Source organism: Chiloscyllium plagiosum, chromosome 19 (genome assembly GCF_004010195.1).
Source record: "Chiloscyllium plagiosum isolate BGI_BamShark_2017 chromosome 19, ASM401019v2, whole genome shotgun sequence".
NCBI lineage: Eukaryota > Metazoa > Chordata > Chondrichthyes > Orectolobiformes > Hemiscylliidae > Chiloscyllium > Chiloscyllium plagiosum.
In genome coordinates this window covers 54,990,862-55,009,172 of record NC_057728.1, presented here as the reverse complement: position 1 = coordinate 55,009,172, position 18,311 = coordinate 54,990,862, and the positions used below count along the sequence as shown (strand labels likewise).

Below are 18,311 nucleotides of genomic sequence, written 5' to 3'. Positions count from 1 at the left end.
CCCCAGCCTCGCCCCCCCCTCCTAATTATCTCTCCACGCCCAAGGCTCCCAGCCTCATTCCTGATGAAGGGCTCCGGCCTGAAACATTGACTCTCTTGCTCCTTGGATGCTGCCTGACTTGCTGTGCTTTTCCAGCAACACACTCTCAACTCTAATCTCCAGCACCTGCAGACCTCACTGTCTCGTAATCATTTATGCCAATCAGGTAATGTCCAGGTTCTCATAATGGAGGTTGTCTCACTGTTTTGATCACACAGCACTGCCCTTTGATGTGAAGGGCAGTGTTTGTCACTGGCCACCCGGGTAGAAAAAAAAAGAAAAAGTAAAGAAAAAAAAATGGAGGTTGTCATCAATAGTGCTATCAAGCAGCACCTGCTCAGCAATAACCTGCTCAGTGAAGCCCAATTTGGTTTCCACCAGGGCCACTCAGCTCCTGACCTCATTACACAGCCTCTTCCTCCAGTGAGTTGTTTAATCATCCACCACCATTCATGAACTGGATGTGGCAGGATTGCAGAGCTAAGATTTGATCCATTGCTTGTGGGATCACTTAGCTGTGTCTATCACTTCTTGCTTCTGTTATTTTGCATGTGAATAGTCCTGTATTGTGGCTTCACGAGGTTATTTCCATTCCAGTTTAATGAATTCTGAAATGCTGACTATGTTTGTACACTTTGATGCCCCACAGTTTCTGCATACATCTCAAGTATTTGATTATATAGCCCCAGCCTATTCAGCCTCTCCCTATATCCAGTTCCCCAGCTCTTAAAGGAACTTAGGAGCAGGAGTAGGCCATTCAGCTTATCAAGCCTGCTCTGCTATGTAAAATAGTCACGTGTGACCATCCACATAAGTGTTATTACAGTAATTGATATGTTTTGGCTAAACCGCCGACTGTCTCTCTGTAACTATACCTTGGTATTTGAATTTGAACTGGTTTTCACTGCAGGTGATATCCAGGATTTGTACAACACTGTGCTGAAGCCTGGCCATGCTGCTGCTTTCTCAACAGACTGTGATCTGACCTCAACTCACGAGATGGTCAGGAGTATGGGAATGCAGGTGACCTGAACCGATGTCGGTAACAATAAAGCATAAACCAATATTGAAAGTGGATCTTTATTTACAAAATGGCTTCCTTTAGTTTGCATTATCTTTTGGTCACTGCAATTATAACTTTGTCTCTTTATCTTTTCAGACCACGTATATGGGACATTTGGATTATCGGAAGCCAACTGTCCGAGATCTAGGGATAAATCCCACGACCTGTTCCTTTAATGTTGGTGTGTTTGTTGCAAATGTTACAGAATGGAAACGACAGCGGATTACTAAGCAATTGGAAAAATGGCTGGTGGCCAATGTAGAGTAAGCTCTGTCCTTTTCGCATGTATTTATATCTTGGTACACTACAATGGGTTAATATTTCAGTTTGTATGGGCCAGTGAATTCTTTAATGGAAGCCTACAATATCAGCAGAGTCACAATCTCTTTTCTGAGACATTTGCATTATGTCGGTTTGTGGTTATGGTGTTAATTGGACCAAGGTATACAAATATAATTGATTCCCATTTTAGAATTATAGATTCTCTCCTAATGGGTGTACCTGTGATATACTTACATACATATTTATTTTGAGGAATGATGTTTAAACTTGTCCTGCTTCAGTGCACTATCCTAACAGTGGTAGTATTGTAATGTCCTTGGGAAAAGAATGTAATTACAACATGACTAGTTTTACACAGACATTTCCCATTACAGAAATTAGAGACAGTGCTGCAATGAGGGTAAGACATTGGAGAGTACAGATGGATTATTTTAAATATATTAGTAGATTTGAATACTTAGCCAACCTAGAGCTCAAGATAAATCCCAGTAAAAAAAACCTTAGCCCATAGCTGGGATCCCTTTCAGGTGCTCCGCTTTCAGTCATGCTTCATTGATTGTAAGCTTGATAATACAGCCAGTTAGCTGTAGGCAGTTTATTTTCTTAACACTTTCCCTCTGCTGCTTAAGACATGCAGGGATTTGTTGCTACATTTGAAAAAAAAATGAAAATTCTAGTTGAAATTTTGTGGCAGGGCTGTTAGATGTCTTTGATGAGCACATTTCTGGCTGTACATCAAGTTTCTGCCACAGTTTCTTTTGTACACTTTTCATGCTGTAGCATATAGAAAAACTTGTTTTGTCTTTCAGAGGAGACTATGAAGAGAGATTAGATTGTGGTGATATGGTGGCTCAGTGTTAGCATTACTACCTCACAGTACAGGGACAGATTCGATTCCACACTTGGGTGACTGTCTGTGCAGAGTTTGCACATTCTCTGCATGGGTTTCCTTCCAAAGATGTGCAGGTTAAATGGATTGGCCATGCTAAATTGCTCATAGTGTCCAGGGATGTGCAGGTGAGGTGGATCAGCCATGGGAAATGTGTATTTACAGAGATGGGGTGAGTCTGGATGAGATGGTCTTTAGAGGGTCTACTTCTCCACTGTAGGGATTCTATTCACTTGAGTTTAGAAGAATGAGAATCTCATAGAAATCTATAAAATCCTAACAGACTGGACAGCGTAAATGTAGTATGTTCCAGATAACAAGGGTAACAGGGTGAGGGCTCAGGGAAGGCCATTTCACACCGAGATGAGGAACAATTTCTTCATCCACTGTGTAGTGAGCCTGTGCAATTCTCTACCACAAAAAGTGGTTGGAGCCAAAACATTGAATGTTTACATACAGTTACATACAGTTGTTAGGGATCAAACAGCATGGGGAGAAAGCAGGAGCAGAATACTGAGCTGGGAGATTTTTCATGATCATGTTGATTGGTGGATAGGCTTGAAGGGCCAAGTGGCTTACTCCTGCTGTGATGATGCTGTCACTTTAAACAGTTATTTTGTCCTTTTTTTTAAAAAAAGTATGGTTGTAAGGCAGCGGTGCTGAAGACAACTCAAGTAAACACCTTGTGAGGCCTTCAGTTTTTTTCAAACGTTGGAACAATAGAAGCAGCCTGAATGGGTGTCCAGCTCTCTAGGTTTTGTTTTTTTTCAGTAGCAACAGAAACTTGGAGTCTCGAAAGAGCTGAAAGCTTCAGTGAATTTCCAGCTACTTTTCTTTCTAAACCTTGATGTATTTTCCTCCTGGATTGGACAACTATATGTAAGAATCTGTATCTGAATTTGCCTTTTTACCAAGGGGCATGTTTATGGGATTTTACTATATTGGAGCACTTAATTACAAATAGGTAGTGTATTTATTATTTGTTTAAGTTTTCCAATTGTTGTTATTCTAAATTCCTATTTCTTTTGTTTGTATTTTAACTAGAGTGATAAAAGAAGTTGTTTTGTTTAATGTTGAGTAGTTTGACCGGTCACATTGCATCGGAAACACAACACCTCACATCTACTTTTAATATAAGAAAAGTTAGGGTCTAGGCTACCTTCTTAAAATATTTTGAGGGGGGTCTGATCCATAACACTGCTCCAATATTGTATGCTGCTCAAGCAAGTGTTAAGAGTTTTCATTTTAATCTTTATTAAGTTTAGTTTAGTTTGCTTTCAACTAATCTGAACTATCCAGAAATGGCAATGCCAAAACTGAAATATTTGTGTGCTACTCCTTTACTCTTTGTCAGGACTTCTTAATTTTGCTCAAAACCAAGGATTGTCTTCTCCTCTTGATCATCATTTGTGCAATGTGTTTCTCACATTAAAGCTAACAATTTACCCAGGAATTGTCAATCACTTATCCACATCTCTCTATTATAGCAAAGAGAATACTATAAAGCCAACAGACCAAACCTATCGTTAATTCTTTTCTGCATACTTGGGATGTGATCCTCACTGGTATTTGTTGCCCATTCCTAATTCCCTTTGAACTGAATGGATTGCTAGTCCATTTCAGAGGGCAGTTAAGAGCCAACCACTGAGGATGTGGAGGTACAATTTTCAGACCAGATAAAGGTGCTGTGGAGGGACCTGAACCCACATCACCAGAGCTGCATCTTTGGCTCACTAGCCAGTGACACTACCACAATGCCACTATAAAGTTAAGTCAGTTTAGTGGTAATAGAAAGTTGAAGGACTAAGCCCCATTTATTTCCCATTTGTATGGAATTGTATAGCAAAGGAGACCATTTGGCCCACTGTACTTGCCCTGAAACATTGGGGCCAGCACAGCAGTGCAGTGTCATTGAGGATTATTGACCCAGCAATAATTATTGCTTTCAACTCAAATTCCCACTGTCTGAAAATTCTGAATCCTGCAACCCTCAAATTGATTTTGTCCACAATAGTTGAAATAATATGTACTTCTTTAAAAAAAAGGAAACAAAAGGAAATCAGGAAGCATGCGTAAATATCTTCTAAAGTTTACAATACTTCCTATAGCCTTTTAACCTAATATATCTCAGTATGCTATGGGGGTTTCCACCAGACAATATTTGACACTGAGCCCCACATGGAGGTATTAAGATAAACAAGGAGTTAGGTTTTGAAGAGCATCTTAAAGGCAGGAGTAGAAATGCAGAAATTAAAAAAAAAGAAATTTTATGGCTTAAAGGTAAAGGCAACAGAAGGCATGGGCACTGTTGGTGGAAAACAGGAATATTGGGATGTGCAGGAGGGCTGGAGGAGGTTACAGCAAAAGAGACAGATGAGACACAGGTGGATTTTAATCCTAGGATGAAGATTTTTGTATCTAACAATGCGTGAAATAATATCTATTTTGCAAATAATGTTTGCAATATTTTCTAGTGTACTTATTAACTGATATTACCAGAAATGGGGTTCTTGTTTCAGTATATGAAAATATTGCATGTCTGATTTTCTCATTTATTCAGTTTCCCTTCTTTTCTAGGGAGAATCTATACAGCAGTGCACTAGCCGAAGGAGTAGTGACCCCTCCTATGTTAATAGTATTTCACAACCAACATTCCTTATTGAACCCTTTATGGCATATTCGACACCTCGGTAAGACTCAGTTCTTGTTGGATTACTTAGATTAGATTAGATTAGATTACTAATATTGTTCTGGTCAGTAGTTTTGTGTTTTGAATGGAGGTTAAAAGAAATGATATTTTGCAACACATTTGAATTAAATTTTACTCACTGGACTTCATTTGGAAACTGTAACTATTTAAACTGAAATTGCAATGAAAAGACTTGAGTCATGCAGTTTTTAAGAGAAATAGGGTTGAGGTTTGGCAACACTACCTTTGCTGGAGGAGTGCATTCTCTAACTCCTTTCGTAACTCACTAATTAATGGAATACAAATTGATCATTGATTAAATAGCAAAGACTATTTTCTATCTCAGCGCAGTTCTGTTTAAAATCATATTCCTGGAATCATTTTTCCACTCAATCTCACTCTTTATAATCCAAGCAAACAATGCAAAAGTTGCTAATAATAGTTAGCTGATAGTCTGCCATATCTTAAAACTGAGGGGCATGGATAGGATAAATGGACAAAGTCTTTTTCCTGCGGTGAGGGAGTCCAGAACAAGAGGGCATAGGTTTAGGGTGAGAGGGGGAAAAATTGAAAAAGGAATCTAACTTTTTCACGTTGAGGGTGGAATGTGTATGGAATGAGCTCCCAGAGGAAGTGGTGGAGGCTGGTACAATTGCAACATTTAAAAGGCATCTGGATGGGTATATGAAAAGGAAGGGTTGGGAGGGATATGGGTCGGGTGCTGGCAGGTGGGACTAGATTGGGTTGGGATATCTGGTCGGCATGGACAAGTTGGACCGAAGGGTGTTTCTGTGCTGTACACATCTCCATCATTCTACGTGCAAGGGATGCAGCCAGGAATGTACATTAGTTTTAAATAGTTCACCAGATTTCTCCCACAGTTTTAAAAAAGTTTTCCTTGTGCCAAACATTCTCCAGAGGTTTTCAGTAAATTCAAACTAGAAACATTGGGGAAAAAAAACCTTCCTGCTACATCGCATCTTTCAAATCCTTTGTGCATCCCAGTGCTGCACAGCCAATGAATTAACTTGGAAGTATATGGAGTATTATTTTGCAACCTAAAGCAGCAGCCAGTTTTGGTGGAGCCAAGGTTCTACAAACATCAGTTAATTCGTTGTTGTGGTTCTGTTCGCCGAGCTGGAAGTTTTTGTTGCAAACGTTTCGTCCCCTGGCTAGGCGACATCATCAGTGCTTGGGAGCCTCCTGCGAAGCGCTTCTTTGGTGTTTCCTCCGGTGTTTATAGTGGTCTGTCCCTGCCGCTTCTGGTTGTCAGTTTCAGCTGTCCGCTGTAGTGGTTGGTATATTGGGTCCAGGTCGATGTGTTTGTTGATGGAGTTTGTGGATGTATGCCATGCCTCTAGGAATTCCCTGGTTGTTCTCTGTCTGGCTTGCCCTATGATAGTAGTGTTGTCCCAGTCGAATTCATGTTGCTTGTTGTCTGCATGTGTGGCTACTAAGGATAGCTGGTCGTGTCGTTTTGTGGCTAGTTGATGTTCATGTATGCGGATTGTTAGCTGTCTTCCTGTTTGTCCTATATAGTGTTTTGTGCAGATCTTCGCACAAACTTTGATCAGTTAATTCATTTTGATTTTAGTTTTGGTGAGTGTAACTCCCTGCTTTTCTTACACATAATGGGACAGCATATTTTAGATCTACCTAAAAAGGCATAGAACGCTACTGCACAGATTATCTAAAAAAAAGTATAGAATTTCCTCATACCACACTCAACAGTCAGCCTCAACTACGTGCTGAAATCTGGGAAGGTTTGGGTATTGGGGTATGCACTGATAGCATTCTTGCCTGAGTCAGAAAGTTATAAGAATTTTGAAGTGATCCGCTTGATGAACATATGGACAAGCACAAGTTATTAAAAGGTAATCAAGAAATGGAGGCACGGCTTTAGAGAGATCAGTGTTACACACAATGTACTGAAGTAGTCTATCATCTTTGTAACGTGTTTAAGTAACTGTGCTAAGGTGCTTAGAAGACAACAGATGACACCAGCATAGAAGAACATATGATACTTGATGGTTGGCAGGTTATTTGTATACGAGTTGAAACAGGTTTGGGGAGTTCGGTGGTAATCTGTTGGCCAGTCTGTTCCATGTACTCCTTGTGCAAGGCAGTCTCTAAACCTTTTGTTGTGAAGGAGTGTTTCAACAACTGTCCCAATTGTTTAACTTCTTTAAGAAACCTGGAACATTTTAGATGCAGGCCAGTGTGCAACACTGAAGTGAAAGCAGTTGGGAGATGCAGGACCATTGTCTTGCTTCAGGTTCCTTTGGAAGCCATTTTGATGTAGATGCCAAGTGCCAGAACTCAACGATGCTTTACAGAAACCAACTGAGCAAAGGTTAAAGTTGGTGATAGAGCAATGAAAGAAAGTGAGGAGAAACAGCTGAATGTAAATTGTAAGAAAACCAAATGCCTCTTGATATCCAAATGCATTATATCACAGTAAAAAAAAATGAAAAGATCAGACAGATTTTGTTATCTAGGAATAATGTTAACATCGGACACAATAAATGACAAAACAAAAGATTGGATTGGTCAAAAATACATTTCAAATAATGAAAAAAAAACAATCAGCATAAAGTTAGCCATGATAATAAAGCTGAGAATCCTGGAAAGCTCTATCACACCAATTCAGACAAAATGAGGTAAGTGCTGGGTTATCAGCAAAGCAACCTAGAAAAGCACCGAGGCAAAAAATAAAGATATTTTGGGCAGATCATCTTTCCAAACTGAGACCAAGACAACTCTATTGATCTGGATCAGGAAGGGACAGTTTGAATCTGAAAGTTATTTGATATGTGATAAGAACTTGCAATTTATAAAGTCTGATGCTGTATGAAATATCATTGGTAAACAGATAAAGTAGACAAAGAACAACTTTTTTGAAAGAATCTAGCAAATTGGATGCATATAACACTAAGAAACACTATCCATATCTCTAAAGCAAAATTGGTAGCTGGAGAGAGGAAAACATTATGTAGAATGGGAGGCAATTCTGGCTAAATGATAATGTTGAAAATGTTAGCATTTTAGATATTACACGTTTAAAACTGACAAAACAAAAAGTCTGCATCTAATCTTAGCCTGATATTAAAAATTGGTGTTCCAATCATTCAACTTTTACTGACCAAATACTCAAACACTAAAGTCTGCATTCATTTACTACGCAAGCCTTGAAAATATGGTGAAAAATTAATGTCAAGAGAAAAAAATTGAACAATTATCAGGAGTTTATTATGTCATATCACAGCAGAATAAAATCTTGGCAAAAATGTAACTGCTAGAAAAAGCTCAAGATGATAGAAAGATCAGTTTGATTAAAACAAAACTTATGATGGGATTGAAAGATTGTAAAGTACTTAGTGCAAAAAAGTAACTCCAAGAGATGTCCATATGATACATGTAGTAAATTATCACATGGATACAGCTTTAAATTTCCAGACATGGAGCATCTTGAGTGTAATTTCTGCACTTTATTGTTTTTCTATAGGCTGGAGTCCTGATGCCAGATATTCAGAACACTTCCTTTCTGAAGCTAAATTACTACATTGGAATGGAAGGTATAAACCCTGGGATTATCCCACGGCTCATGTGGAATTTTGGGAAAGATGGTATCTTCCTGATCCAACAGGACATTTTAGATTGGTACGACCTAACAATTAGGAGCTCTATCATGTATAGAATTTTAACTCATTCCTTTGTCCAAAGGAATGCTGTGGTTTAAGCTATTAAGTCTCCAAATGTCTGATATGTTTCTGTGAATTAAATGATAGCAGAACTTACTGCAACAGAATTAAGATATCAGTTTAAAAAGATAGTTATTCAGTATTATTTAGCAAAACTGTTTTCACTTCAGAAAATATTATCTTGCACAATAACAGTACTTTCAGAAGGAGATGCATTATTTTGATATTTTGCCAAATTGAACTGTAAGTGGCAGAAATATTTTAGATGACCATAACCTTTTTGAAGGACTGCAAAAACAGCTTCATATTTGCTTTTGTATACTTTAAGTAAGATTAGTGATGTACAGTATGAAATGTGAACAGGCCTCGCCTCATTTTCACTAAGTTTTTTATAATTTAGAAATGTAACCTTTATAATAGTATACATCCGGAATAAAGAGCAATAACCTTATTGTTACAGCAGGAACTTTCAGGGATGATATTAGAAAGCATGTTTTTTATTTAAAGGAAATCTGGAACTCTGTTCTCCAGAAATCTGGGAAACGACTGAAAATTACAAAGCTGGGTATTGATAAATGTTTGTAGTTATTAAAGGATATCAAAAGAAAAATGGGCAAATAGAGTTAATCAGCCTAAACGAATGACGGAACAGATTTGAAAAGCCAAATGGTCACCTCCTCCTCCAAGAGTGTGGCATCAGATTAGCAAAGTGGAAACGCAGTATTCTACTATTATTGTAGCAACTTGTGGAACAGAATTTTAAAACAATTCTTTGTTGCAAATCCACAAATTAATGACCATTAAAGCTGTTCCCTGCTTTTGTCACTAACAGGCAACTAGTCCACAAAAGCACTTCAGGGAAGAGAATTCAAGAAATCTACCAATGAACAACATAAACAAATCAGCATTCTTCTCAGTGTAGCAGCATCATGAACACATTTACAAGCAAACTAATAGTTTAAGGCCAGGATAAATCTTCTATTCCAGAATAAAGTGTAAGAACTTGTTTTAAAAGTGCCACTGCAGTGATATTTTCTAAAAAAAAACTGAATAACTTACTCCAAACATTGCAGCATAACCTCAATCCAAAACCCAACTGCAATCAATAGTAAAGATGCAACAACAGCTTCACAGAATCCTTTAGATTTGTTTTGAATAGGTTTGTGGAAAATTGTACTAAGTATGAAGATATCAAAGTGTTCATAAAACAAAAGGGCAGCTAGGTACACAATACAAGATTAAGACATTCCTCTGATGTTACTGCATTAAGCTTGGTACTCCCTAACACTTCCAAACTGCAAAGAAACTATGTAAGTCTCATGTTAAAAGATCACAATTGTTACTTTTTCTCTCTGACGTATGAATTTGAAAATAAAAGTTAAAGTCATCTCATTGGTGTGGCAAAATAAAATCGATTTTGCTAGCAGTTTTAGTGTTAAAAACTAGCCATCAATTCCTGTGTAGAAAGTGTGAACCACCTTGCTTAGCTTCAAGATTGGCAGGCTTAAGACACACCTTCCAAATGTATGAACCCTACAATCTGAAAACAACAGCAACAGATACACACGAACACCACCACCTGCAAGTTCGCTTTTAAGCCATTCATCATCCTGACTTGGAAATATGTTGACGTTCTTTCAACAATACTGGTCAAAACCCTGGAACTACCTTGCTAACAGCATTGTGGGTGCAACTACATAAAATGGACTATAGCAGCTCAAGAAGGTAGCTCAACACAATCTTCTCAAGGGCAACTAGAGATGGGCTATAAACGCTGGCCCAGCCAGCAACACCCACATCCTGAGCGAATAATAAACACTAGTGACACTGTTGAGAGATCAGACATTGCTCATATGCATTCAAAGTTCGACGCAGGTAAATGAACACGTAATATTTGTAGTGTAAAATTCAAAAAAATAAGCAAAAAAATTCATTGTAATTTTTATTGTTTTCTCCAGATTTTAAAACTATCACTCTCTTGCAAGAGGATTGAGCACCAAATTTACAAGTTGTAAACATTATCATTTTGACATTTTTAAAAGTTTCCAGTCGCTGCCCATTCACTTCAAATGAGAATACATTTACTTGTATATAATCCCACAGGCACATTTTACAAACTAGATAATATGACATGGTTAACTTTAAAATTTCTGGTAAAACAGCTTTAAGTCACTAGAGACAGTATTACAAATTATTTGTTGAAAACAATCATGCAGGTTAGTTACAATAATTTCCTTAATGAACCTTTAAGGCATTTACATAGTCTCACAGTTGAGTGAATTTTTATTTCAAACTTAGTAGCTAAATTTTAATACAAGGAGAAAAGTAACTATGGAACTGGCATATGAGCTGGGACTTGTTTATTTTCTGCCCCCCGCCACCACCCCCCCCCAAGTCAGACGAGACCCCTGAACAAATCTGGCAATACTTCATACCAGCGGAAGAGGGTAATGCAAGCCTAACAGGTGTCATAGCCAGATAGTGGAGTGAGAGGGGATGGTGATTGATGACGCAATCAGAAGCAAACCATAGGTTTCTTCTGGAGGCTTTTGCTGCTGCCTGTAGTCACCTGATAGAATCTGCAAAAAAAGTTTCATTCAGCTTTCCTACTCATCCATAGCCAATGTGCTGAGTGAACCCCATACTGGGCATTGAAAGCAGTTGGCAACAGCAAAAAAGTGGCTGGGTTTAAAAGACCACACCACGAATTGTGGATTTCAGCAAAGCCCTCATCTTGTTGGCGCAAGAATATTATTAACTGGCCATGTCACTATCTGTCAATCTGCTTCAGTCTACACTACTGTCAGGATTTAAACTCTTGCACTTGCAATTTCTGTTGAGAGTAAGGATTAAAAACAGGTTGAGTGAGTTATATTGCTCTAGACTTAAGTGCAAATGCCCAGCGAAGGACTTCAGTTGCTTTTTCTTTATTGAAATTTGAATCAAGTCAAAAGAAAATGATTACACAAGTTTAGCTTGAAGGGAAAATTGCTTTGAAATACCAGAATTGTGAATGCTCCATTTAATTATCAGACAATTTTCAATTGAAAGCCTTTTTTTCAAACCCCCTGTCCTGCCCCACCCCCACAGTTCATACTAGAAAAAACATTAAAACCTCAAACACTAAAGGCAACTACAGCATTGCTCCAATTTTTAACAAAAACATTTGGCAGGGAACTTATCCTCTGGCTTTTCTTGTGCACTACTGTCAACTTGACAAACTATAGTCTACTCCTAATAATTCAAAATGGATTTGTGCAAAAGAAGAAAGAATCAATTTTTAATAAGCAATATTGATAAAAACACAAGGGGAATTTATTGCTAAAATATAAATTAAATTAGCAACATTGAGTTACAAAGAAGATTTAAAGTATTAAAGAACATCTGCTCAAATGTAAAACATGATTTGTTAAGCTCATTATTTTTGCAAATCCATAGCACCTTCTCATCCTTAAAGACACAAAAGCTGAGTCCATGAAAAATTCATCTTGCTCAAGAGTTTCAATTTTCTAAGGAGAAGCAACATGCCCCGAACACTAACGTTTTAAAATGAACTTAAAATAATGAATTGAAACTGCTCTGATTTTATTGTTGAATTTGCATAAGCAAATGGACACCTGGACCCGTATTTAACGTATGCTTCTTTTTTAAAACAAATGCACCCCTTTGGTCAAATAAACATAAAATTAAGGTAGTCTGAACTGACCTGAAAGTGAAACTGCTATTAATAGTACTTGATGTGCACACATCCTGAGAAATGCAAATATTATAAGAATTTCAAATAAGCAAGACGTTAAGCAGCACTGTTACAATCCAGTTTAAATGGAGGACATTATGATTTAAGTAGAACTCCCACCACTATTGTGACCAAAATTGATGAAGGCTTCACTGCATTCTGACTTGCTGCTAACACTAACAGAAGAAATTTCTGGATGGCTCAACAGCCTCATAATTGTAATACTTGAGCAAAAGCGAATCTGTACTAGTAAGAAACCCCAACTTAATTCTTGGAATAAACTGAGCACCTGATCATATTACGTTAAAAACAAAACAAACCATATATGGTTTCTCCTTTCATCTATAAATATTTTGGGCAAAGCTTCACTCTAAAAGTTTAAGAATTCAACTTTCTGATCTTTACTACATCAGTAAGATTACACATAATTCTAGAAAGCAATAGGTAAAAAGATAAAACCTCTTCAGTTCAAAAACTGAGGTACAGTACTTTTAAGACTGCATTAAAACTGCAGTAACATCAAGTTATGCAAACCAATCAATTCATTATGTGTTATTTCCTTCTTGAGACTCTGTGCAGTAATTATTGATTGAAGGAATCTGATCAGCAAATGATTGGGTCATCCACTGGCCATCAGGAACTTGGCAAAATGTTGATCCCGTGTTGAACTCAGAGTTGCTGGTCACAGCTGTAAAACAATAGGAAACCAACTGGAGTCATCATGGAATTCATTACATTCTGCATTATATTTTTAAACTATAAATTACTAAAATAACTACTAGGTGAAAAGAGACCAAAGACTTTCCCAGCCTGATTACTGCTGTTTCCATGATACAGCAATGATAGAGATTAATCAAAAATTAGTTAGCAATCCTTTCAACTAGTTTACAACAAACACAAAAGTAACAGATAAAAAAACCTGTCGCAGGTTTGGAAGCCATAAGGTCTAAAGTTATAGGTCAACCTCACCCTCTGCCATTTACAATGTCATGTATTGAATTTCTCACCACCTGTATTCCAAGTGATGTTTGCCACAAGAGATCTGTTTACTTTAAAATTAAATGACACAATCTTCCCAGGCACTATTCTATAGATTGACCACTCAGCCACTGAATTATAATTTCAGCAGATGTGTTTTGAATGTAACCCTTCCTTCAAATGCAGGCGGCATTTCTGGGATCTCCATTTCGGACAATCTAAAATAGCTTATTGGCTAAGTATATCTAGTCACTCTACCCCTATCTCATAAAAATTAGGGTGGCACAGTGGTTAGCACTGCTGCCTCACAGTGCCAGTGCCAGTTCAATTCCCGCCTCAGGCGACTGACTGTGTGGAGTTTGCACATTCTCCCTGTGTCTGCATGGGTTTCCTCCGGGTGCTCCGGTTTCCTCCCACAGTCCAAAAATGTGCAGGTTAGGTGAATTGGCCATACTAAATTGCCCAGTGTTAGGTGAAGGGGTAAGTGTAGGGGAATGGGTCTGGGTGGGTTGCGCTTCAGCGGTTCGGTGTGGACTTGTTGGGCCGAAGGGCCTGTTTCCACACTGTAAGTAATCTAATCTAATCTAAAAACGATGCCTATATATTTTTAAGCAATGCAGACTTTAACGCAAATTATATATGGTACAAAACATCATCACTTCAGGTTTTCATATCCTACCATTTTAGGTGATATATATTTAATATGCATCTTCACCCTTTAAATATCATATGTAGGAATGATTTCATTTGATCTCTTGAATGCCCTTAAATAACACTAGTTGTTGCACACAACTATAAACTAATTTATTAACAAGTTATTGTCTGGATCACACAATATTGGTTAGTGCAACAGTAGCAACATTCATACGGTAAACGTGGAGTTAACAATTTCTTTTTCCAAGAACTGGTACTTCATCGTTCTGGTACTCTTGCTTAATTTTGTTTTTAAAAAAAGGGACAAACGGATCCTTGGGAGGGATTACCAGCCTACAAATACAAGGTTCAACTAGAACCATGGACTGAAACCAGAGTTCAAAATCACAACAAAGATTGAATCCAAAAAATAATTTAACAGAATATCTTTTTGTTATAAAAATAAAATGAGAGTCTGCGAAAAAGGTAGCATGCTTCCTTCACTAATATTTTTATATGCCGAAGAGTTATAGGATTTCCTCAAAGCAGCATCCTGCAGGTTACTATAAAATTTAGCATTCAATAAACAAGCTATATCAATACAAAATATAAAACTCCATGATTTACTCACAATCAAACCATTTTGCCCATTTACCTGGTTCTGTTGTAGCAAAATTGCACTGCCCATTGATTTCAGTGGATTTTTCAATGTATGAACCACCATAAGCAGCTTCATATCCAGGGTCATACTTTTCCTCTTTAATTGCCATTTTCTTGGCTTCCGCTTGTGGGGAAATTAGAACATTGTTCAGTAAAAAGTTTTTTTTTTAAAATATTTTTTTCAAAACCCACAAATATAAGAAGGACTATGAATCTAAAGACAGTTTAATGTTCAATTTGTGAACAAACCAAAACCTGAACCATTCTCGACAAATAAAACAGAAGACCAAGAATCAGCTTGCCCAATTAACTGGAATTCAACATTCCAATAGTGAAAGCTGATGACAAATGAACTTTAACCTCTAGAAACTAGTTATAAAGTTAAAACGGTCGCAGTTAAGTTATAAATTAAATTTAACCCGGTGTTGCAATTATGGCTATTTGGGCACATCTTTCCTTGTTGAGTTATGAATGATAGTCTGTGGGAAGAACTACTTCTGTCAATCAGGCAGCTTTGATGAAATAACCACTTGCATCTATGTTAGGCTTACCCAACAGGTGGTCCACATGTCGCCATGCAACCTGCAAGGGGTTCTCCATAGCCTGCCAAAATCTTCAAAATCTTCCAGTTACATTTATCTGGATTTTGAACAGAGCTGCTCCTGCAGTCAGAGGACATTACTCTTCTCTCATTCTCAAGGTTTACTAGAATGACTACGAGCAGTAGGTGTGGGAGGAACTACATTTTTTTGCAGGAGCAGTGCGAAAACAAGTGATGTGAATCAGCTGGAGACTAGTGGTTTCGGCACAATGAGAACTGTGAGACAACTGCCTTGTTTATGAAGGTTTGGAATGAGCCTGGGGCTGGACAGGGTTTGGGGGACGAACGGGGGTGGACAGGGTATGTGTTGCTGCCTAGTCTCCTGAATGGGGAGCGGACTTAGCACGTGCTCGCTGTGTCAATCCCGTTGAACTGACTGGGGGGAGGGAGGCTTCAGCAATGCTGCGGGTCCCTTACACTGAAGTGTGTGTCTGCTCAGAAACAAAGAGGGGGAGCAAGGCAGGCAGAGTGAGGAAAAAAGAAACTTCAGAAAACTGAGTCCCAGAGGAGAGGCATTGAATCAATTAACCAAACGAAATAGTGCCCACCCATCTTGTTTGGATAACTGAGGTTCCTCTGTAGATCAGTTTAGGATACCTGATCAGTATGGAAAGTAGGATGATCTGTTTCTGTGCTGTATAATTCTAAATAATTATTAGCTGCCATGCAATTGGAAGTAGGACTGCAATCAATCTAAGAAAGTTAGAAATCACACAACATCAGGTTATAGTCCAACAGGTTTAATTGGAAGCACACTAGCTTTTGGAGCGACGCTTTAACCTGATGAAGGAGCGTCGCTCCAAAAGCTACTGTACTTCCAATTAAACCTGTTGGACTATAACCTGGTGTTGTGTGATTTTTAACTTTGTACACCCCAGTCCAACACCGGCATCTCCAAATCATAAGCAAGTTAGCACCATCAACAAAATTTCACAAATAGCTGTTAGCTAAAGGAAGTAAACTTTATAAAACAATATACGTATTAGGTTGTTCCCAAGAAAGACTTTTTGTCTGAATGAGATACTTGAATTGCAACTACAAGCTACTTACCTTGAGCTTTTTGCAAGTCAAATGAGTATTCTACTTCAGTGACCTCTGTTGGAGCTTTAATGCCCTTCAAGTGATTTCGTAGTTCCTTTAGCTTGATATAATAATGTACCTTGTCCTGGGCCCGAGGAAACTGCGCACACCTTGCACTGGAAGAAGGCATGACATAGACCACCTTGAAAATAAATTTAGATTGATGTATTTATCTTTATAGAAACCTAGTCATCAGGAAAGTGTAAGAACAAGAGGAAACCAGCATATCTGGGATGAAGGTGGCATGAATAGAAACTGAGAAAGAATGATGAGATTAAAATATAAAACAAAATGAAGAATTCAAGGCAAATCAAAATCAGAGAACACAAAACTTAAAGGCAATTGTAAGGGTAGGCAAAATTTAACTCAAATTTAGCAAGGACACTTTGAAAAGGATGTAAACCAAACTTATTCCGTGTTTCATAATGAATAAGTTCAATATCCTGGCCAGGATAAATTAAGACTAAGTTTATGGGTTACCATATTGGAAACTATTGTGAAAAGGAACCAATATAATCCAAAACAAATCACTGGGCTGAGACACCATAGATGATTATTTTCAGCGAAGTGAAGATCAGCGAAAGGAAAATTTAAGTTTCTCAAGGGAATAGATTCTTTGAACTAAAATAATGAAAACTAGCAATTGTAAAGACTCTTTTAAATAAGTATATAAACTGGGGAAAAAAAAAGGACATTTGGACACTGTGTTGCAGAGAATGTACCGGTGTATTTTTCACAAGTCAAAAGGTCAAAAGTAGAATTGTGTGGTGATCACTTATTGATTAAGCAAGGTCATGTAACTTTTAGAGAAGAGGATTTGAAACATTTGAGAGACAAACTGATACCAAGTACTTTGGTTTTCCTTGCAAAAGCCTTTTGTATATTTAGGTTATAGACCACCAAAATGCCTGCAAGAAAGACAGGTCTCTTTCTTTTTCACTATGGTACAATACTCAGATTCTGAAAATAACTTTTTATTTAAGCAATGGCTATAGGTCCAAATGACTGACTACCAAACTAAGGATCTACAGATGTCCTACAACTGACAACATGATTCATCACCAAAAGCAACGAATTAGAAACTTATAAAATCATGACGGGCATGGATAAGGTAAAAAGCCAATGTCTTTTTCCTAGGGTGAGGGAGTAAAAATTCGAGGGCAGAGGTTTAAAGTGCAGGAGGAAAGATTTAAAAAGGATCTGAAGGGTAACACATAGAGGGTGTGGTGTCAATGGAATGAGCTGCTGTAGGTAGTGGTGGAGGAGGGTACAATTGCAACATTTAAAAGGCATCTGAATGGTTGTACGAATAGAAAGGGTTTACAGGGGTATGGGCCAGATGCTGGCAAATGGAACTAGGTCAGAGTGGGATGTCTGGTTGGCATGTACAAGTTGGACAGAAGGGTCTGCTTCTGTGCTTGTATGACTCTATGACTTCTATAACTGAAAAATTAATTTCACTTCTGTGCTCTGAACTTTTGAAGCACAGGACTGGCTTCTTTTTTCTCCCCCAAGTTTCCCACCCATGGTGGTTTATGCAGAATTGTTTGTCTTGTTGCTCCTATTTGTGAATGAATATTTTAAAGAGAATGTACTTTAAGCATGCTCAGTAGTAGTTAATAATTTGTTTTCCCAAGTGTTAAAAGTGGTTTGTTGATGAAACCCAGTGAAATTGTATTTCACTGTGAGAGGAGAAAGTGAGGGCTGCAGATGCTGGAGATCAGAGCTGAAAATGTTTTGCTGGAAAAGCGCAGCAGGTCAGGCAGCATCCAAGGAACAGGAGAATCGATGTTTCGGGCATAAGCCCTCCTTCAGGAATGAGGAAAGTGTGTCCAGCAGGCTAAGATAAAAGGTAGGGAGGAGGGACTTGGGGGAGGGGCTTTGGAAAGGCGATAGGTGGAGGGAAGTCAAGGTGAGGGTGATAGGCCGGAGTGGGGTGGGGGCGGAGAGGTCAGGAAGA

At 38.2% G+C, this 18,311-nt stretch overlaps 2 protein-coding genes across 8 annotated transcripts in view; one reads left to right on the top strand and one right to left on the bottom strand.

Moving 5' to 3' along the window:
• glt8d2 (glycosyltransferase 8 domain containing 2) overlaps positions 1-18,311 on the top strand; it is a 74,311-nt gene that overhangs the window by 31,947 nt on the left and 24,053 nt on the right. For 2 of the 4 annotated variants that reach the window (XM_043709939.1, XM_043709936.1), the window contains exons 7-10: positions 950-1,062; positions 1,199-1,365; positions 4,851-4,963; positions 8,468-8,537. In XM_043709939.1, the coding sequence (XP_043565874.1) occupies positions 950-1,062; positions 1,199-1,365; positions 4,851-4,963; positions 8,468-8,537 (463 nt within the window). Of the gene's footprint in view, positions 1-949; positions 1,063-1,198; positions 1,366-4,850; positions 4,964-8,467; positions 8,623-9,495; positions 10,056-18,311 lie in introns of those variants that run through there. The other 2 variants (XM_043709937.1, XM_043709935.1) reach the window with 2 other exon arrangements.
• The window catches only part of LOC122559835 (G/T mismatch-specific thymine DNA glycosylase-like), a 32,203-nt gene continuing 24,484 nt past the window's right edge, over positions 10,593-18,311 (bottom strand). For all 4 annotated transcript variants that reach the window (XM_043709931.1, XM_043709932.1, XM_043709934.1 and 1 more), the window contains 3 exons: positions 16,322-16,493; positions 14,666-14,794; positions 10,593-13,087 (listed from right to left, as the gene is read on the bottom strand). In XM_043709931.1, the coding sequence (XP_043565866.1) occupies positions 12,945-13,087; positions 14,666-14,794; positions 16,322-16,493 (444 nt within the window). In that variant the 3' untranslated portion in view covers positions 10,593-12,944. The remainder of the gene's footprint in view (positions 13,088-14,665; positions 14,795-16,321; positions 16,494-18,311) is intronic.